Source organism: Cherax quadricarinatus, unplaced genomic scaffold (assembly GCF_038502225.1).
Source record: "Cherax quadricarinatus isolate ZL_2023a unplaced genomic scaffold, ASM3850222v1 Contig542, whole genome shotgun sequence".
In the NCBI taxonomy this organism is placed as follows: Eukaryota; Metazoa; Arthropoda; class Malacostraca; order Decapoda; family Parastacidae; genus Cherax; species Cherax quadricarinatus.
In genome coordinates, this window is record NW_027195568.1 from 124436 (window position 1) to 146906 (window position 22471).

Sequence of the window (22471 nt, forward strand, 5' to 3'; positions counted from 1 at the left end):
GACATTTCTTGAACATCTGTTAATGACCTGTCTCTAAATTCTTTGATTTTTCTGCTTTCATGTGCATAATGATGGCAAAGTTTACCTTGTTAGTTAGATTTATATCTAGTGATTATTGAAACTGCCAGAGGCACCAGTAGCCTAGCCATAGCCTGGCAAGATTGTAGTAACATCCAAGCATCTGCTGATTTTTAAGTTCCATAGTGGCTCCTCTTGCATGACAGAATAGACAGCTAGATTGACTGGTGTGGTGTCAGTCTCACTCTCAGGTTAGTGAAATTCATTTAAAGCACTTTCTATATTATTGTCCTCAGACTACCAGACAGTTCAAAGTTATAATGGAGACTTCCTCTTTGAGAGCATACATCCTTGCCAGCTTGGCTAATGTGCAAGGACATCCACAGCTGGTGAACTCTGATTCTGTTCTTTATAATATCATACTTGCACCTGGTTTTTGATACAAACATATTTCAGCCATACCTCATGGGGCTTACAGCATTTATGGATGCTAGAGATCACTTAAAACATAGTATCAAGTTTAGACATGGGGGCACGTTGAAATGAAAGGGGTATATTGAATACCATATCTTCCTGCATCCTAATTTTGGCAGACATATTTTGGGAAAAGTGTGAAATGCAGTACAGTGGAACCCTGGTTTTTGTCCAGTCCGGTTATCGTAGGATTCAGTTTTCGACCACTTTTTCAGTGAAATTTTCCGTTTTCATACATCTGCTCGGAAATCATCTGTACCAGACCCATCCGCCTACCAGTGAGACACGGCTGCTTATAGTTTGTGACTCAGTCTGCCTTTGTTACTTGTAGAGGGTGGTAGTGGTTGTGATGGTGGTGAAGGGTGGTAGTGATGGTGGTAAAGGGTGGTGGTGGTTGTGATGGTGGTAGAGGGTGGTAGTGATTGTGGTAGAGGGTGGTGGAGGGTAGTAGTGATTGTGGTAGAGGGTAGTAGGGATTGTGGTAGAGGGTGGTAGTGATGGTGGTAGAGATGTGCAAGAAAGGTATACAATACTGACAAGATAAAAGTTAAGACACATGTACAACATCTGGTTATCTTTATTGTAGACATTTCATCATCCAGTGGCTTTATCAGTACAGACTCTAGGACATAATTAGAAGACAGTAGATGAGGTAATCAGTCCCTCAACCTAGGAGTTGGTGTGAAGAGCACCGTGGTTGTGGAGATTCTGGAGCAAAGGCAAGGAGACTGGCGTTTATATAGGCGTCAGTGGATAGGGACGTGTAGCAGACGAGGGCATAGTCACTGATACCTCATCTTTTGCATATAGTTCTACTGTCTTCCAATTATGTCCTAGAATCTGTACTGATAAAGCCACTGGATGGCAAAACATCTACAATAAAGATAACCAGATGTTGAACATGTGTCTTAACTTTTATCTTGTCAGTATTGTATATCTTTCTTGCACAACTTGTCAGACACTGCAACATCATGGAATCTTGATTCAGAAGATATCTACAAGACCTTCTTCACGGCTGCTACAACTAACCCATCCCTTTGGGTAGGACCTACTTCCACTGGGAAATCCTGCCTACCAGTGACTATGCCCTCGTCTGCTACACGTCCCTATCCACTGAAGCCTATATAAATGCCAGTCTCCTTGCCTTTGCTTCAGAATCTCCACAACCACGGTGCTTCCCACACCAACTCCAAGGCTGAGGGACTGATTACCTCAGTTGGACCAAACATCATCATAAGTTTAAGTCTCCCATTTGTGGATTATATGTGTAGAGTACTGGTATGTACATTGTAAGGCAGAATGCTCTGTGAATAAAGACAAAGCTTTGATTATGATCTGATAATGTTTTTTGAGGAAAGATGAGGGATAGTGATTTGCTAAGAGGTAAGTTCCCTGTGGTGCAGGAAAGTGTGCCTGTTGCTTTACCTCATATACACTGTGCATCATTTCATTCAGTGGTCATTCCTTGATTTGGAGGAGTGTTCACCAGTGCTGAGGAAAGTTTAGAGGGCTTCAGTGCAAGGGTTTGAATAGGTTTACCTGAGCATATTAATACCATTGAAGGCATTTCTTTCAGTAAGTCCATCTCTTATTCAAGTTTAGTATTTTGGTGGTACTGTGCATGGATATTATAGGATCCCCATTGATTCTTGAGGCCATTTTTGAATACCACCTGGTGCTTAACACTTACACTCACTCACCCATTTAACCATAAACAGAAATATCAATCTCAATCTCAAAATAATGAATCTTAACTAGTCATAAGTTGGCCTGTGATACTCCAATACTGAAACTATGTATAGTGCCAAAACAAAAGCATTCACATTGCTAAACTACTACTAATAATAAAAAACTACTGTGTAGTTTATTATTATTATTATTATTATTATTAGTAGTAGTAAGTATTGCAGTATTACACCTACCATCCGACTTCATATTCATATATTTTATTTGAGCATGATACATAGTTGTATAAGGGATTAAAGTAGTTGGGTGAACATGCCAAAAGCCCCTTGTATGCAAAACATTATGGGCAGGCTTAAAATTAACAAGCAATGAAAGGTTCAGTGGTAGAAATTACAGTACTTACAACCAAGCTTGGTTCTGACCAACCGGTCGTAAGTCAAAATGGATGTAAGTCAAACCTTACTACTGAAAATCAACATCACATTTTTGTAATGATTTTTTATTGTTTTATTTTGGTATTTCATTTTTTACTTTATTTTTTATTCTGTTAGTACTGTATTTTATACTGTTAGGTTTAGGATAAACACTGCATACAACACAAATTAGGCATGCAAAACATGGTCGTAAGTCGGATGGTAGGTGTATTTACAAAAAGTACCAAACACTTATGGGCCATTCAACACTGTCACTGTACATCACACATCCATTTTAAGTTTTTTTTTTTCAGTTCAACAATAGAGATGCGTGGAGAAAAACAGAAGGAAATATGCGATGACAACTGCAACATAGAGGAGGTTGAGATGAACCCCTGGGACTCTGATGGGTATTCTTCGCACCGCCTTGTATATGATGATACTCACAGTGATTCATTTAATTTGTCAAGTAAAGGTTCTTCAGATCATTTACAATCACATGCTTCAGACACTCCCACCGTGAAAGTGAGAGTTGTGGACACTGAGAGAAATGGTAGAGAGCCTAATGGTTCAGTCAGCATTCAGAATAACGAAATACATGCTTGGCCCCAGGTAACAGAAGATGCAGGCAATTCACACTTTTCTTCAGTAGCATTTGTCTCTTCATTATCATCTGCATCAGCCGAACTTCATAGCCAGTCCTCGAGTAAATTCGACATTGCTACTTTACCCAAAGTGAATTTATATAAGCATGTGCCAGTAATGCAAGTATCACCATACACTCCCAGAGAGCCAGCTGTTAGGAAATATACTTCAGAATTTAAAATGGGAAATATTAAAGCATCTCCTCCTCTTTCCAAAAGTTTTTCAATGACACAAAAACAATTCGAAGAAACTGTAGAGTTAAGTAGTTTGAGGTTATGGGCAGACTCCACCTTAATTCAGAAGCTTCAGTCACTGCGCTAGAGAGCAGAAACATTGACTAGTAATGTCTCACCACTTGAGACACCAGAAACATCGACTAGTAATGTCTCACTGCACAAGAGACAGAAGCATTGACTAGTGATACAGAAGATGCAGGCAATTCACACTTTTCTTCAGTAGCATTTGTCTCTTCATTATCATCTGCATCAGCCGAACTTCATAGCCAGTCCTCGAGTAAATTCAACATTGCTACTTTACCCAAAGTGAATTTATATAAGCATGTGCCAGTAGTGCAAGTATCATCATACAATCCCAGAGAGCCAGCTGTTAGGAAATATACTTCAGAATTTAAAATGGGAAATATTAAAGCATCTCCTCCTCTTTCCAAAAGTTTTTCAATGACACAAAAAACAACTCAAAGAAACTGGAGAGTTAGGTAGTTTGAGGTTATGGTCAGACTCCACCTTAGTTCAGAAGCTTCAGTCACTGCACGAGAGAGCAGAAACATTGACTAGTAATGTCTCACCACATGAGACACCAGAAATATCGACTAGTAGTGTCTCACTGCACAAGAGACCAGAAGCATTGACTAGTGATACAGAAGATGCAAGCAATTCACACTTTTCTTCAGTAGCATTTGTCTCTTCATTATCATCTGCATCAGCCGAACTTCATAGCCAGTCCTCGAGTAAATTCAACATTGCTACTTTACCCAAAGTGAATTTATCTAAGCATGTGCCAGTAGTGTAAGTATCATCATACAATCCCAGAGAGCCAGCTGTTAGGAAATATACTTCAGAATTTAAAATGGGAAATATTAAAGCATCTCTTCCTCTTTCCAAAAGTTTTTCAATGACACAAAAACAACTCAAAGAAACTGGAGAGTTAGGTAGTTTGAGGTTATGGTCAGACTCCACCTTAGTTCAGAAGGTTCAGTCACTGCACGAGAGAGCAGAAACATTGACTAGTACAAAACAAATTCTGGTCACAAAATAGAGCGAAACACCAACGTCAAAGACCTGGGAGTGATCATGTCGGAGGATCTCACCTTCAAGGACCATAACATTGTATCAATCGCATCTGCTAGAAAAATGACAGGATGGATAATGAGAACCTTCAAAACTAGGGAGGCCAAACCCATGATGACACTCTTCAGGTCACTTGTTCTATCTAGGCTGGAATATTGCTGCACACTAACAGCACCTTTCAAGCCAGGTGAAATTGCCGACCTAGAAAATGTACAGAGAACTTTCACGGCGCGCATAACGGAGATAAAACGCCTCAATTACTGGGAGTGCTTGAGGTTCCTAAACCTGTATTCCCTGGAACGCAGGAGGGAGAGATACATGATTATATACACCTGGAAAATCCTAGAGGGACTAGTACCGAACTTGCACACGAAAATCACTCATTACGAAAGCAAAAGACTTGGCAGACGATGCACCATCCCCCCAATGAAAAGCAGGGGTGTCACTAGCACGTTAAGTGACCATACAATAAATGTCAGGAGCCCGAGACTGTTCAACTGCCTCCCAGCACACATAAGGGGGATTACCAACAGACCCCTGGCAGTCTTCAAGCTGGCACTGGACAAGCACCTGAAGTCAGTTCTTGATCAGCCGGGCTGTGGCTCGTACGTTGGTTTGTGTGCAGCCAGCAGTAACAGCCTGGTTGATCAGGCTCTGATCCACCAGGAGGCCTGGTCACAGACCGGGCCGCGGGGGCGTTGACCCCCGGAACTCTCTCCAGGTAAACTCCAGGTCTCCAGTAATGTCTCACTGCACAAGAGACCAGAAGCATTGACTAGTGATGTCTTACCACATGACAGTCTAGAAATGTTGGCTGCTAATGTCTTGGCAAAAGGATTTGCAAAAGAAAATAAGTGAATTTAAAGTGATACAAAGTTAGCTCAATGTGCATTGGACATTGATAATATTTTGTGTGGTAAAGGAGTGTCTCCCAACTTGTGGACAAGTTTTGTTTTAACTTATAAATTGTTTACATGGAAAATAGTATTAGTGGCTGTAAAAGTTTAATTGATGCCTTATTGATACCCCACCAAATGACTACCTCACTGGCAACTACCCGAACACACTGTTCCTAGCTCCGACTAACCCATACGAAGTCTCCCTTATTATCAACACACTAAAAAACAAGGCAGGAGATTTAAATACCTTACCACCCTTTATATACAAAAAAGTGTCACAAGTACTATCACCAATCATTGCAACACTCTTTAACAAATCCATTGAATCCTCCACCTTCCCTACAGCTCTCAAAATAGCAAGGGTCACCCCGATCCATAAAGGAGGAGACCAAACAGAGTTGAATAACTATAGGCCAATATCCAATTTACACCCTCTCTCAAAAATCTTCGAAAAATTAATTCATAAACGTATCTACTCCTACCTCATCTCCCAAAACATTCTCAGCCCCTGCCAATTTGGATTCAGGCCTAATAAAAATACTAATGATGCTATTATACACATGCTAGAACATATATACACTGCAATAGAGAAAAAGGAAGTCCCACTGGGGATCTTCATTGACTTACGTAAAGCTTTTGATACAGTTGACCATGACTTGCTCCACGTAAAATTGTCACACAATGGTATTAGAGGGCACTCCCTCAACTACCTCAAGTCATACCTCAGCAACAGAAGCCAATATGTGTATGCAAATGGGGCAAGCTCTTCCGCTCAACCAATTACAGTTGGTGTCCCACAGGGAAGTGTCCTTGGCCCTCTTCTCTTTCTCCTATACATAAATGACCTACCAAATGCTTCGCAACTACTCAAACCCACACTTTTTGCAGATGACACTACATACGTCTTCTCTCACCCGAGCCCAGTCACGCTAGCCAATACTGTAAACACCGAATTACAGAAAATATCTACCTGGATGAGGACTAACAAACTTACACTAAACATTGACAAAACCTACTTCATTCAGTTTGGTAACAGCTACAGATGTACCTCTTAACATAACGATAAACAGATCACCTATCACAAAGCTAACAGAGGGAAAATTCTTAGGAATCCACCTTGATTTAGACTCAAATTTCATACACATATACAACAAATTTCTAAGAAAATTTCCAAGACTGTAGGCATACTATCGAAGATACGGTACTATGTTCCACAGTCAGCCCTCCTGGCCCTTTATCACTCTTTTATTTACCCCTATCTCACCTATGGAATTTGTGCATGGGGCTCAACAACAATTAACCATCTCAGACCACTAATTACCCAACAAAAGGCTGCAGTTAGAATGATAACAAATTCTCACTACAGGCAGCACACTCCACCAATATTCAATACACTAAACCTACTCACCATACAAAACATCCATACTTATTACTGCACCTATTACATACATAGAACACTTAACTCTGATATTAACCCTCCCCTCAAACATCTCCTTGCCAACCTCAACAGAACACATGACCATAACACAAGGCACAGATCACTCTTTGATGTTCCTCGTGTCCATCTGACGCTATGCAAAAACTCAATGCACATAAAAGGCCCTAAAATCTGGAATTCATTACCTGTAAATATAAAAGAAACACTACCTGTTTATAAATTCAAGTCTCTTCTCAAAGATCACTTACTCAAAACCAAATAAATACTGAATAACTGAACCTTATAAATTGTATATCCTATATGTTACTCACAATTATATCACACAAATGTTAAACCTAGGACCCAATCTAACTTTGTTATTTTTTTAAGTACACTACCTAACAGAATACTCCATTCGACTGAATGTACAGCAATGCATGCAACCATATGACCTGTCTTTGTAATACTCATTTGTGCTTTATAGTTATCTGTTTACAATAATGTTTTATCACTGATTTCATCATTGCTTAATTAATCTTAAGTTAATTTTAAGCCAGCCCATAATGCTATGCATATAAGTGGCTTTGGAATGCTGCTCTTACCTGTATTTTTTGTACCTCTGTATGTATGCTTAAATTACTAAATAAATAAATAAATAAATTTGTAAGTGCTGAAGTGTGTAACTTGTGAAGTGAGAGTGAGTAAGTTAGGGAGGGAAGAGAATGCCTATTGTACTCCTCCAAGACAGCAGCTCATAGTTGTATTATGCTCGGTGTGCCAAGAAATATTGTAATGATATAGCTCAGAGCTTGGGCTAAATCATGCATTAATTGGACTAAGTTATATGTAATGATACACATAGCTCAAAGCTTGGACTAAGTTATATGTAATGATACATATGGTTCAGAGCTTGTGCTTGATACATTGCTCTTAAAGTTGAAGGAAAAAAACAAACTAAAAACATAAAAGACTGTTGATACTCCATATGGACAAAGTATCTTGCTAAAGTTTTGTGGTTAAGTGATGTTGTTTATACTTTGCTACAGTATGTTAAAAATATATATTTTTATATACAGTATTCTGTATAATGAAAGGATATTCTGTTACAGATATTTTCTATGAGTATATTTAGTATATGGCATTTTTTATGATTTATGAGAAGTTTATTTTGATAAGGATCACCTTCACATTGTGAGGGAAATAGAGTCCATGCATTGTGCTTACTAGAATATTTTGTATATCAGTGGCACTGTATTCCAACAGTTTTGCTAATAAGACAATATGATATTGTGTGTGTGTTTCCATCAATAGGCCTATTTATTTTAAACCTTTGCTTTGAAAGCAAATGTGGAATCTGGCAATGTGTCAAAACACAGAGATCAAAAATTTTTGTGTTAATCTCCAGTGTTTGTTAGCTGGAGCTCAGCAATGAGAGCGGCTACTCTCACCGCTGGCAACAGCGACCACTGCACTAGATTTAGAGAAATCTATGCATTTAAGCCTATAAAAGAAAATGTGATTCATTTGATGAAAGAAAAGTTAAAAAATTATGCTATAGTGGGCCATTATATCGAGGTTGGCGGCTCCTTTGTTCGACTTAAAAAAAAAAAAAAAAAAAAAAAAATGCCCGTATGCAAATGTGTGTTTTATGAATATGTATTTATTATGTGTGTTTCTGTTAATAATTGATATGAAGAGCTGCAAGAGGTTTTACTTTTTCCACAATGTATTAGAGCTAACTAAATCTCTCCTTTCTGTCTGTCTGAACTTGCCTAAACGTGGTTGCAACGTTCGAGTCATATTTCCTGACCACTGTGTGTGTACTCACCTATTTGTACTCACCTATTTGTGGTTGCAGGGGTCGAGTCTTAGCTCCTGGCCCCGCCTCTTCACCGGTTGCTACTGGGCCCTCTCTCTCCCCGCTCCATGAGCTTTATCAAACCTCATCTTAAAACTGTGTATGGTTCCTGCCTCCACTATGCCACTTTCTAGGCTATTACACTGCCTTACAACTCTATGACTGAAGAAATACTTCCTAATATCTCTCTGACTCATTTGTGTCTTCAGCTTCCAATTGTGGCCTCTTGTTTCTGTGTCCCCTCCCTGGAACATCCTGTCTTTGTCCACCTTGTCTATTCCATGCAGTTATGTCGTTATCATGTCTCCCCTGACCCTCCTGTCCTCCAGTGTCGTCAGGCCAATTTCCCTTAATCTTTCTTCATAGGACATTCCCCTTAGCTCTGGAACTAACCTTGTCGCAAACCTTTGTACTTTCTCTAGTTTCTTGATTTGCTTTATCAAGTGCGGGTTCCAAACAGGTGCTGCATACTCCAGTATGGGCCTGACATACATGGTGTACAGTGTCTTGAACGATTCCTTACTAAGGTATCGGAATGCTGTTCTCAGGTTTGCCAGACGCCCATATGCTGCAGCAGTTATCTGATTGATGTGTGCTTCTGGAGACATGCTCGGTGTTATACTCACCCCAAGATCTTTCTCTTTGAGTGAGGTTTGCAGTCTTTGGCCACCTAGCCTATACTCTGTGGTCTTCTGTGCCCTTCCCCTATCTTCATGACTTTGCATTTGGCAGGATTAAATTCTAGAAGCCATTTGCTGGACCAGGTGTCCAGTCTGTCCAGGTCTCTTTGAAGTCCTGCCTGGTCCTCATCAGATTTAATTCTCCTCATTAACTTCACATCATCTGCAAACAGGGACACTTCTGAGTCTAACCCTTCCATCATGTCGTTCACATATACCAAAAATAGCACTGGTCGTAAGAACGACCCCTGTGGGACCCCGCTCATCACAGGTGCCCACTGTGATGCATTACGTACCATGACTCGTTGTTGCCTCCCTGTCAGGTATTCTCTGATCCATATACTGATGGACATGTACATAATATAACAATTGACCTATGAGACTTATTACCAGGGGGAAAGGTAGATGTTATCAGTAACACGGACTAGTACTCTTAATTCACCGACCAGCTGACCCAAGATTCCCAATGCGTGGTCCACTACACATGCGGCTGTCCAGAGCTCTCGCTCCCCGGACCTGCCACCAACAACCTCCTTGCTCAGCTGTTCCCTGGGCTTATATCGTAGTCAAAGTACCCCCTCCCCAATGGGGTATGTACCACGTGTTACGACCTGATGCCGAGGTCTGACGCCGTCAAGAACAAAAGACCTCAGACGTGGGCATGACTACCCGACATTTGCTAAGTCAGGTGTGACCATATAATTAGGTCTCCCTAGAGACCTCACAAGCCCATCTGAACTGCATCACAATGGGTTAATCTTGCAAAATTCTACTTGCATTCAATTTACACATACGTTTACTTTCCTTCGTAATAGTTTTTAATCCTGTAATATTTTCTTTCAAGCTAGACGCCCTGGTCTGAGACCGGGCTGTATGGAAGATGATCCCTAGAATCTCCTAACAGATAAGTCTGCGCCCGACACAAGAACGTAGAATGGCGTTGATGTGAGAAATATCTGAGTTCTGGGTAATGAACAGGAGGATGCTGAGGAGAAGGCTGCTGTTTTGGGCTCGCAGCTATACTAGACTCAGTCTCTCAGTGACTTCATGAGAGACACTGTGTCGGCATGTACTTGGGAAGATGCAAGTGAGCCCTACACGAGGAGGAAGGGTATACAAGGTCTGTAGGGCATCACCTTCAGATAACTCTGCATAGAGTGAAGATAGGCAATATGTACCTCGTCCCCAGCCACCTAGTTGCAGGTGCTCCTGCTCATTTCTTCATCTCTGGGATTATTGCTAACCTTGGAACACATTTTAACAGTTTGCTTACAGCTTTGCCTAAATAGGGATTTTTTTTATATATAATTACCGAGATACCTGTAGGAGCCTCGAGGAAAATTTTGAAGCGTCTTTTGATAAAATAAAAGTTTAATTGGTAAGGGTTACTTTAACTTGGTGTAATAATACTTGTTATTGTGTGCTTGTTGGCTTGAATGACTTGTATATTTTAATATCATAATTTTGGCTTGTGTTAGTGTGTTTGGCTGTATTTATCTGTCTGTCAATGACGCTGACTGACCCCATAGGTCAAAGAGCTGCGTAAATCTTCCCTTCACTCACAACAGCCTGCTTGATCAGGCAAGCACCAGACAAGGCTGGCCCAGAGTCGGGCTTCGGGTACTGGAAACTCTGGAAATCCTTCGAAGGTATATTAGAGGTAAAAGTCAGGAAATAAGTCACAAACTATCGCATTTTGGCTGCCTTTCGGCGAGCCTCAAGTATTGATTCAAATTTCATAGGGGAAAAATTGAGGAGAATTTTATCGTTTGATGTGAAAAAAAAAATTCGCAATATTGTTCACGTTCTTTTTTTAAGTTTTTAATCAGTATCAATTGTCCAATAAAATTAAGATTCTGTTAAAAAAATCAGTAATTTAGAAGAGAAGTGGTCGTTATCACTTGCAGTTGGAGGTTGTGGGTTGGAGGGATATGTGGAGGGGAAAGGTGGAGGGAGAGGGGAAAGGCGGAAGAAGATGGATGGGAGAGTTGGTGTCACAGTCTAATAGACTATATACTGTGATAACTACATTTTATAGGCAGGCTCCCTGGCCAAGCCTTAAGTCACGTGACCTTCGTTTGTACTTCACACATAAGCCGCCTCTCAGAGCTCTCTCACTTCGACTAGATCTATGTTACAGGCAGGCAGACAGGCCAGGCTCCGCCACGTATTTCAGTATATCGCCTACATAACAGTATAACGTATTCCATGCTACCATCACTTCTTACCACCTACCCAACATCGGTTAAAGACACCAGAGGCTGGGACGAGGACTGACTACATTGGTAGTGTTGTTTCTACTTGTCAGCACAGCCTCACAACCAGTCACCAACCATACATCACTGCTCATGCACCTCCCCACTCCACCACAACTACCACCCACAACCACTACTCAGCCATCTCTCCACTGTACCACAATTCCCGTCGCACTCTCCTCCATTTACTCATCATGTGACACCCACCCTCGTGCATTCATCCACTAAGTTAAGTCCGTCATGTATTGTAACACCATCCTCAGCCCCCCTAAGAGCCCCACAATCCCCCTAAGAGCCACACTCTTCCCTTAAGAGCCATGCTATCCTCCCTTAAGAGCCACACTATCCTCCCTTAAGAGCCACGCTATCCTCCCTTAAGAGCCTCACTATCTTCCCCTAAGAGCCACACTATCCTCCCAAGAGCCACAGTATCTCCCATAAGAGCCACACTGTCTACCCTAAGAATCGCACTATCTTCCCTAAGAGTCACGCTATCCCCTCCTCCCTAAGAGCCACACTATCCACGCTAGAAAATCGAAGCCCGGTGGCCCGGTGGCCTGGTGGCTAAAGCTCCCGCTTCACACACGGAGGGCCCGGGTTCGATTCCCGGCGGGTGGAAACATTTCGACACGTTTCCTTACACCTGTTGTCCTGTTCACCTAGCAGCAAATAGGTACCTGGGTGTTAGTCGACTGGTGTGGGTCGCATCCTGGGGGACAAGATTAAGGACCCCAAAGGAAATAAGTTAGACAGTCCTCGATGACGCACTGACTTTCTTGGGTTATCCTGGGTGGCTAACCCTCCGGGGTTAAAAATCCGAACGAAATCTTATCTTATCTTAAGCCTCATTTCTGGCACTGTGACACTTGCAGGATGGGTGAGGAAGAATGAAGACGCCACACCAGACATCAGTCACGGCGCCAAGGTCAGACTCAAGCCAGACCAAAAGGAAAGGCCTCACTTATTCCATACTTCCAGAATTCACGAAGGCAGGAAAGAAGACGATGTTATCACTGAAATTCACAAGTCTAGGTCGTCAAGCTGTGAGAAATATATATATATATATATATATATATATATATATATTATAGGGGGATAAGTCTGTTGAGTGTACCTGGTAAAGTGTATGGTAGAGTTATAATTGAAAGAATTAAGAGTAAGACGGAGAATAGGATAGCAGATGAACAAGGAGGCTTTAGGAAAGGTAGGGGGTGTGTGGACCAGGTGTTTACAGTGAAACATATAAGTGAACAGTATTTAGATAAGGCTAAAGAGGTCTTTGTGGCATTTATGGATTTGGAAAAGGCGTATGACAGGGTGGATAGGGGGGCAATGTGGCAGATGTTGCAAGTGTATGGTGTAGGAGGTAGGTTACTGAAAGCAGTGAAGAGTTTTTACGAGGATAGTGAGGCTCAAGTTAGAGTATGTAGGAAAGAGGGAAATTTTTTCCCAGTAAAAGTAGGCCTTAGACAAGGATGTGTGATGTCACCGTGGTTGTTTAATATATTTATAGATGGGGTTGTAAGAGAAGTAAATGCGAGGGTCTTGGCAAGAGGCGTGGAGTTAAAAGATAAAGAATCACACACAAAGTGGGAGTTGTCACAGCTGCTCTTTGCTGATGACACTGTGCTCTTGGGAGATTCTGAAGAGAAGTTGCAGAGATTGGTGGATGAATTTGGTAGGGTGTGCAAAAGAAGAAAATTAAAGGTGAATACAGGAAAGAGTAAGGTTATGAGGATAACAAAAAGATTAGGTGATGAAAGATTGAATATCAGATTGGAGGGAGAGAGTATGGAGGAGGTGAACGTATTCAGATATTTGGGAGTGGACGTGTCAGCGGATGGGTCTATGAAAGATGAGGTGAATCATAGAATTGATGAGGGAAAAAGAGTGAGTGGTGCACTTAGGAGTCTGTGGAGACAAAGAACTTTGTCCTTGGAGGCAAAGAGGGGAATGTATGAGAGTATAGTTTTACCAACGCTCTTATATGGGTGTGAAGCGTGGGTGATGAATGTTGCAGCGAGGAGAAGGCTGGAGGCAGTGGAGATGTCATGTCTGAGGGCAATGTGTGGTGTGAATATAATGCAGAGAATTCGTAGTTTGGAAGTTAGGAGGAGGTGCGGGATTACCAAAACTGTTGTCCAGAGGGCTGAGGAAGGGTTGTTGAGGTGGTTCGGACATGTAGAGAGAATGGAGCGAAACAGAATGACTTCAAGAGTGTATCAGTCTGTAGTGGAAGGAAGGCGGGGTAGGGGTCGGCCTAGGAAGGGTTGGAGGGAGGGGGTAAAGGAGGTTTTGTGTGCGAGGGGCTTGGACTTCCAGCAGGCATGCGTGAGCGTGTTCCCACTATGTAACTATGATGTAGTCTGGCAACACTGTTGGTGTTCCCACTATGTAACTATGATGTAGTCTGGCAACACTGTTGGTGTTCCACACTATGTAACTATGATGTAGTCTGGCAACACTGTTGGTGTTCCCACTATGTAACTATGATGTAGTCTGGCAACACTGTTGGTGTTCCCACTATGTAACTATGATGTAGTCTGGCAACACTGTTGGTGTAGTCCAACACTATGTAACTATGATGTAGTCTGGCAACACTGTTGGTGTTCCCACTATGTAACTATGATGTAGTCTGGCAACACTGTTGGTGTTCCCACTATGTAACTATGATGTAGTCTGGCAACACTGTTGGTGTTCCCACTATGTAACTATGATGTAGTCTGGCAACACTGTTGGTGTTCCCACTATGTAACTATGATGTAGTCTGGCAACACTGTTGGTGTTCCCACTATGTAACTATGATGTAGTCTGGCAACACTGTTGGTGTTCCCACTATGTAACTATGATGTAGTCTGGCAACACTGTTGGTGTTCCCACTATGTAACTATGATGTAGTCTGGCAACACTGTTGGTGTTCCCACTATGTAACTATGATGTAGTCTGGCAACACTGTTGGTGTTCCCACTATGTAACTATGATGTAGTCTGGCAACACTGTTGGTGTTCCCACTATGTAACTATGATGTAGTCTGGCAACACTGTTGGTGTTCCCACTATGTAACTATGATGTAGTCTGGCAACACTGTTGGTGTTCCCACTATGTAACTATGATGTAGTCTGGCAACACTGTTGGTGTTCCCACTATGTAACTATGATGTAGTCTGGCAACACTGTTGGTGTTCCACACTATGTAACTATGATGTAGTCTGGCAACACTGTTGGTGTTCCACACTATGTAACTATGATGTAGTCTGGCAACACTGTTGGTGTTCCCACTATGTAACTATGATGTAGTCTGGCAACACTGTTGGTGTTCCCACTATGTAACTATGATGTAGTCTGGCAACACTGTTGGTGTTCCCACTATGTAACTATGATGTAGTCTGGCAACACTGTTGGTGTTCCCACTATGTAACTATGATGTAGTCTGGCAACACTGTTGGTGTTCCCACTATGTAACTATGATGTAGTCTGGCAACACTGTTGGTGTTCCCACTATGTAACTATGATGTAGTCTGGCAACACTGTTGGTGTTCCCACTATGTAACTATGATGTAGTCTGGCAACACTGTTGGTGTTCCCACTATGTAACTATGATGTAGTCTGGCAACACTGTTGGTGTTCCCACTATGTAACTATGATGTAGTCTGGCAACACTGTTGGTGTTCCCACTATGTAACTATGATGTAGTCTGGCAACACTGTTGGTGTTCCCACTATGTAACTATGATGTAGTCTGGCAACACTGTTGGTGTTCCCACTATGTAACTATGATGTAGTCTGGCAACACTGTTGGTGTTCCCACTATGTAACTATGATGTAGTCTGGCAACACTGTTGGTGTTCCCACTATGTAACTATGATGTAGTCTGGCAACACTGTTGGTGTTCCCACTATGTAACTATGATGTAGTCTGGCAACACTGTTGGTGTTCCCACTATGTAACTATGATGTAGTCTGGCAACACTGTTGGTGTTCCCACTATGTAACTATGATGTAGTCTGGCAACACTGTTGGTGTTCCCACTATGTAACTATGATGTAGTCTGGCAACACTGTTGGTGTTCCCACTATGTAACTATGATGTAGTCTGGCAACACTGTTGGTGTTCCCACTATGTAACTATGATGTAGTCTGGCAACACTGTTGGTGTTCCCACTATGTAACTATGATGTAGTCTGGCAACACTGTTGGTGTTCCCACTATGTAACTATGATGTAGTCTGGCAACACTGTTGGTGTTCCCACTATGTAACTATGATGTAGTCTGGCAACACTGTTGGTGTTCCCACTATGTAACTATGATGTAGTCTGGCAACACTGTTGGTGTTCCCACTATGTAACTATGATGTAGTCTGGCAACACTGTTGGTGTTCCCACTATGTAACTATGATGTAGTCTGGCAACACTGTTGGTGTTCCCACTATGTAACTATGATGTAGTCTGGCAACACTGTTGGTGTTCCCACTATGTAACTATGATGTAGTCTGGCAACACTGTTGGTGTTCCCACTATGTAACTATGATGTAGTCTGGCAACACTGTTGGTGTTCCCACTATGTAACTATGATGTAGTCTGGCAACACTGTTGGTGTTCCCACTATGTAACTATGATGTAGTCTGGCAACACTGTTGGTGTTCCCACTATGTAACTATGATGTAGTCTGGCAACACTGTTGGTGTTCCCACTATGTAACTATGATGTAGTCTGGCAACACTGTTGGTGTTCCCACTATGTAACTATGATGTAGTCTGGCAACACTGTTGGTGTTCCCACTATGTAACTATGATGTAGTCTGGCAACACTGTTGGTGTTCCCACTATGTAACTATGATGTAGTCTGGCAACACTGTTGGTGTTCCCACTATGTAACTATGATGTAGTCTGGCAACACTGTTGGTGTTCCCACTATGTAACTATGATGTAGTCTGGCAACACTGTTGGTGTTCCCACTATGTAACTATGATGTAGTCTGGCAACACTGTTGGTGTTCCCACTATGTAACTATGATGTAGTCTGGCAACACTGTTGGTGTTCCCACTATGTAACTATGATGTAGTCTGGCAACACTGTTGGTGTTCCCACTATGTAACTATGATGTAGTCTGGCAACACTGTTGGTGTTCCCACTATGTAACTATGATGTAGTCTGGCAACACTGTTGGTGTTCCCACTATGTAACTATGATGTAGTCTGGCAACACTGTTGGTGTTCCCACTATGTAACTATGATGTAGTCTGGCAACACTGTTGGTGTTCCCACTATGTAACTATGATGTAGTCTGGCAACACTGTTGGTGTTCCCACTATGTAACTATGATGTAGTCTGGCAACACTGTTGGTGTTCCCACTATGTAACTATGATGTAGTCTGGCAACACTGTTGGTGTTCCCACTATGTAACTATGATGTAGTCTGGCAACACTGTTGGTGTTCCCACTATGTAACTATGATGTAGTCTGGCAACACTGTTGGTGTTCCCACTATGTAACTATGATGTAGTCTGGCAACACTGTTGGTGTTCCCACTATGTAACTATGATGTAGTCTGGCAACACTGTTGGTGTTCCCACTATGTAACTATGATGTAGTCTGGCACTGGCAACACTGTTGGTGTTCCCACTATGTAACTATGATGTAGTCTGGCAACACTGTTGGTGTTCCCACTATGTAACTATGATGTAGTCTGGCAACACTGTTGGTGTTCCCACTATGTAACTATGATGTAGTCTGGCAACACTGTTGGTGTTCCCACTATGTAACTATGATGTAGTCTGGCAACACTGTTGGTGTTCCCACTATGTAACTATGATGTAGTCTGGCAACACTGTTGGTGTTCCCACTATGTAACTATGATGTAGTCTGGCAACACTGTTGGTGTTCCCACTATGTAACTATGATGTAGTCTGGCAACACTGTTGGTGTTCCCACTATGTAACTATGATGTAGTCTGGCAACACTGTTGGTGTTCCCACTATGTAACTATGATGTAGTCTGGCAACACTGTTGGTGTTCCCACTATGTAACTATGATGTAGTCTGGCAACACTGTTGGTGTTCCCACTATGTAACTATGATGTAGTCTGGCAACACTGTTGGTGTTCCCACTATGTAACTATGATGTAGTCTGGCAACACTGTTGGTGTTCCCACTATGTAACTATGATGTAGTCTGGCAACACTGTTGGTGTTCCCACTATGTAACTATGATGTAGTCTGGCAACACTGTTGGTGTTCCCACTATGTAACTATGATGTAGTCTGGCAACACTGTTGGTGTTCCCACTATGTAACTATGATGTAGTCTGGCAACACTGTTGGTGTTCCCACTATGTAACTATGATGTAGTCTGGCAACACTGTTGGTGTTCCCACTATGTAACTATGATGTAGTCTGGCAACACTGTTGGTGTTCCCACTATGTAACTATGATGTAGTCTGGCAACACTGTTGGTGTTCCCACTATGTAACTATGATGTAGTCTGGCAACACTGTTGGTGTTCCCACTATGTAACTATGATGTAGTCTGGCAACACTGTTGGTGTTCCCACTATGTAACTATGATGTAGTCTGGCAACACTGTTGGTGTTCCCACTATGTAACTATGATGTAGTCTGGCAACACTGTTGGTGTTCCCACTATGTAACTATGATGTAGTCTGGCAACACTGTTGGTGTTCCCACTATGTAACTATGATGTAGTCTGGCAACACTGTTGGTGTTCCCACTATGTAACTATGATGTAGTCTGGCAACACTGTTGGTGTTCCCACTATGTAACTATGATGTAGTCTGGCAACACTGTTGGTGTTCCCACTATGTAACTATGATGTAGTCTGGCAACACTGTTGGTGTTCCCACTATGTAACTATGATGTAGTCTGGCAACACTGTTGGTGTTCCCACTATGTAACTATGATGTAGTCTGGCAACACTGTTGGTGTTCCCACTATGTAACTATGATGTAGTCTGGCAACACTGTTGGTGTTCCACTGTTGGTGTTCCCACTATGTAACTATGATGTAGTCTGGCAACACTGTTGGTGTTCCCACTATGTAACTATGATGTAGTCTGGCAACACTGTTGGTGTTCCCACTATGTAACTATGATGTAGTCTGGCAACACTGTTGGTGTTCCCACTATGTAACTATGATGTAGTCTGGCAACACTGTTGGTGTTCCCACTATGTAACTATGATGTAGTCTGGCAACACTGTTGGTGTTCCCACTATGTAACTATGATGTAGTCTGGCAACACTGTTGGTGTTCCCACTATGTAACTATGATGTAGTCTGGCAACACTGTTGGTGTTCCCACTATGTAACTATGATGTAGTCTGGCAACACTGTTGGTGTTCCCACTATGTAACTATGATGTAGTCTGGCAACACTGTTGGTGTTCCCACTATGTAACTATGATGTAGTCTGGCAACACTGTTGGTGTTCCCACTATGTAACTATGATGTAGTCTGGCAACACTGTTGGTGTTCCCACTATGTAACTATGATGTAGTCTGGCAACACTGTTGGTGTTCCCACTATGTAACTATGATGTAGTCTGGCAACACTGTTGGTGTTCCCACTATGTAACTATGATGTAGTCTGGCAACACTGTTGGTGTTCCCACTATGTAACTATGATGTAGTCTGGCAACACTGTTGGTGTTCCCACTATGTAACTATGATGTAGTCTGGCAACACTGTTGGTGTTCCCACTATGTAACTATGATGTAGTCTGGCAACACTGTTGGTGTTCCCACTATGTAACTATGATGTAGTCTGGCAACACTGTTGGTGTTCCCACTATGTAACTATGATGTAGTCTGGCAACACTGTTGGTGTTCCCACTATGTAACTATGATGTAGTCTGGCAACACTGTTGGTGTTCCCACTATGTAACTATGATGTAGTCTGGCAACACTGTTGGTGTTCCCACTATGTAACTATGATGTAGTCTGGCAACACTGTTGGTGTTCCCACTATGTAACTATGATGTAGTCTGGCAACACTGTTGGTGTTCCCACTATGTAACTATGATGTAGTCTGGCAACACTGTTGGTGTTCCCACTATGTAACTATGATGTAGTCTGGCAACACTGTTGGTGTTCCCACTATGTAACTATGATGTAGTCTGGCAACACTGTTGGTGTTCCCACTATGTAACTATGATGTAGTCTGGCAACACTGTTGGTGTTCCCACTATGTAACTATGATGTAGTCTGGCAACACTGTTGGTGTTCCCACTATGTAACTATGATGTAGTCTGGCAACACTGTTGGTGTTCCCACTATGTAACTATGATGTAGTCTGGCAACACTGTTGGTGTTCCCACTATGTAACTATGATGTAGTCTGGCAACACTGTTGGTGTTCCCACTATGTAACTATGATGTAGTCTGGCAACACTGTTGGTGTTCCCACTATGTAACTATGATGTAGTCTGGCAACACTGTTGGTGTTCCCACTATGTAACTATGATGTAGTCTGGCAACACTGTTGGTGTTCCCACTATGTAACTATGATGTAGTCTGGCAACACTGTTGGTGTTCCCACTATGTAACTATGATGTAGTCTGGCAACACTGTTGGTGTTCCCACTATGTAACTATGATGTAGTCTGGCAACACTGTTGGTGTTCCCACTATGTAACTATGATGTAGTCTGGCAACACTGTTGGTGTTCCCACTATGTAACTATGATGTAGTCTGGCAACACTGTTGGTGTTCCCACTATGTAACTATGATGTAGTCTGGCAACACTGTTGGTGTTCCCACTATGTAACTATGATGTAGTCTGGCAACACTGTTGGTGTTCCCACTATGTAACTATGATGTAGTCTGGCAACACTGTTGGTGTTCCCACTATGTAACTATGATGTAGTCTGGCAACACTGTTGGTGTTCCACACTATGTAACTATGATGTAGTCTGGCAACACTGTTGGTGTTCCCACTATGTAACTATGATGTAGTCTGGCAACACTGTTGGTGTTCCCACTATGTAACTATGATGTAGTCTGGCAACACTGTTGGTGTTCCCACTATGTAACTATGATGTAGTCTACCTGGAGACCTGGAGTTTACCTGGAGAGAGTTTCGGGGGTCAACGCCCCCGCGGCCCGGTCTGTGACCAGGCCTCCTGGTGGATCAGCGCCTGATCAACCAGGCTGTTGCTGCTGGCTGCACGCAAACCAACGTACGAGCCACAGCCCGGCTGATCAGGAACTGACTTTAGGTGCTTGTCCAGTGCCAGCTTGAAGACTGCCAGGGGTCTGTTGGTAATCCCCCTTATGTGTGCTGGGAGGCAGTTGAACAGTCTCGGGCCCCTGACACTTATTGTATGGTCTCTTAACGTGCTAGTGACACCCCTGCTTTTCATTGGGGGGATGGTGCATCGTCTGCCAAGTCTTTTGCTTTCGTAGTGAGTGATTTTCGTGTACAAGTTCGGTACTAGTCCCTCTAGGATTTTCCAGGTGTATATAATCATGTATCTCTCCCTCCTGCGTTCCAGGGAATACAGGTTTAGAAACCTCAAGCGCTCCCAGTAATTGAGGTGTTTTATCTCTGTTATGCGCGCCGTGAAAGTTCTCTGTACATTTTCTAGGTCGGCAATTTCACCTGCCTTGAAAGGTGCTGTTAGAGTGCAGCAATATTCCAGCCTAGATAGAACAAGTGACCGGAAGAGTGTCATCATGGGCTTGGCCTCCCTAGTTTTGAAGGTTCTCATTATCCATCCTGTCATTTTTCTAGCAGATGCGATTGATACAATGTTATGGTCCTTGAAAGTGAGATCCTCCGACATAATCACTCCCAGGTCTTTGACGTTGGTGTTTCGCTCTATTTTGTGGCCAGAATTTGTTTTGTACTCTGATGAAGATTTAATTTCCTCATGTTTACCATATCTGAGTAATTGAAATTTCTCATCGTTGAACTTCATATTGTTTTCTGCAGCCCACTGAAAGATTTGGTTGATGTCCGCCTGGAGCCTTGCAGTGTCTGCAATGGAAGACACTGTCATGCAGATTCGGGTGTCATCTGCAAAGGAAGACACGGTGCTGTGGCTGACATCCTTGTCTATGTCGGATATGAGGATGAGGAACAAGATGGGAGCTAGTACTGTGCCTTGTGGAACAGAGCTTTTCACCGTAGCTGCCTCGGACTTTACTCTGTTGACGACTACTCTCTGTGTTCTGTTAGTGAGGAAATTATAGATCCATCGACCGACTTTTCCTGTTATTCCTTTAGCGCGCATTTTGTGCGCTATTACGCCATGGTCACACTTGTCGAAGGCTTTTGCAAAGTCTGTATATATTACATCTGCATTCTTTTTGTCTTCTAGTGCATTTAGGACCTTGTCGTAGTGATCCAGTAGTTGAGACAGACAGGAGCGACCTGTTCTAAACCCATGTTGCCCTGGGTTGTGTAACTGATGGGTTTCTAGATGGGTGGTGATCTTGCTTCTTAGGACCCTTTCAAAGATTTTTATGATATGGGATGTTAGTGCTATTGGTCTGTAGTTCTTTGCTGTTGCTTTACTGCCCCCTTTGTGGAGTGGGGCTATGTCTGTTGTTTTTAGTAACTGAGGGACGACCCCCGTGTCCATGCTCCCTCTCCATAGGATGGAAAAGGCTCGTGATAGGGGCTTCTTGCAGTTCTTGATGAACACAGAGTTCCATGAGTCTGGCCCTGGGGCAGAGTGCATGGGCATGTCATTTATCGCCTGTTCGAAGTCATTTGGTGTCAGGATAACATCGGATAGGCTTGTGTTAATCAAATTTTGTGGCTCTCTCATAAAAAATTCATTTTGATCTTCGACTCTCAGTCTGGTTAGCGGCTTGCTAA

The 22471-nt window shown here is 42.5% G+C and overlaps 1 protein-coding gene across 1 annotated transcript in view; it reads left to right on the forward strand.

The window, feature by feature from the left end:
* The window catches only part of LOC128703090 (uncharacterized), a 122401-nt gene extending 116295 nt beyond the window's left edge, over positions 1–6106 (forward strand). The window contains exons 8-10 of the mRNA XM_070080505.1: positions 315–388; positions 2906–3544; positions 3628–6106. Coding sequence (XP_069936606.1) covers positions 315–388; positions 2906–3544; positions 3628–3955 — 1041 coding nt within the window. The 3' untranslated portion in view covers positions 3956–6106. The remainder of the gene's footprint in view (positions 1–314; positions 389–2905; positions 3545–3627) is intronic.
* Positions 6107–22471: the final 16365 nt, after the last annotated feature.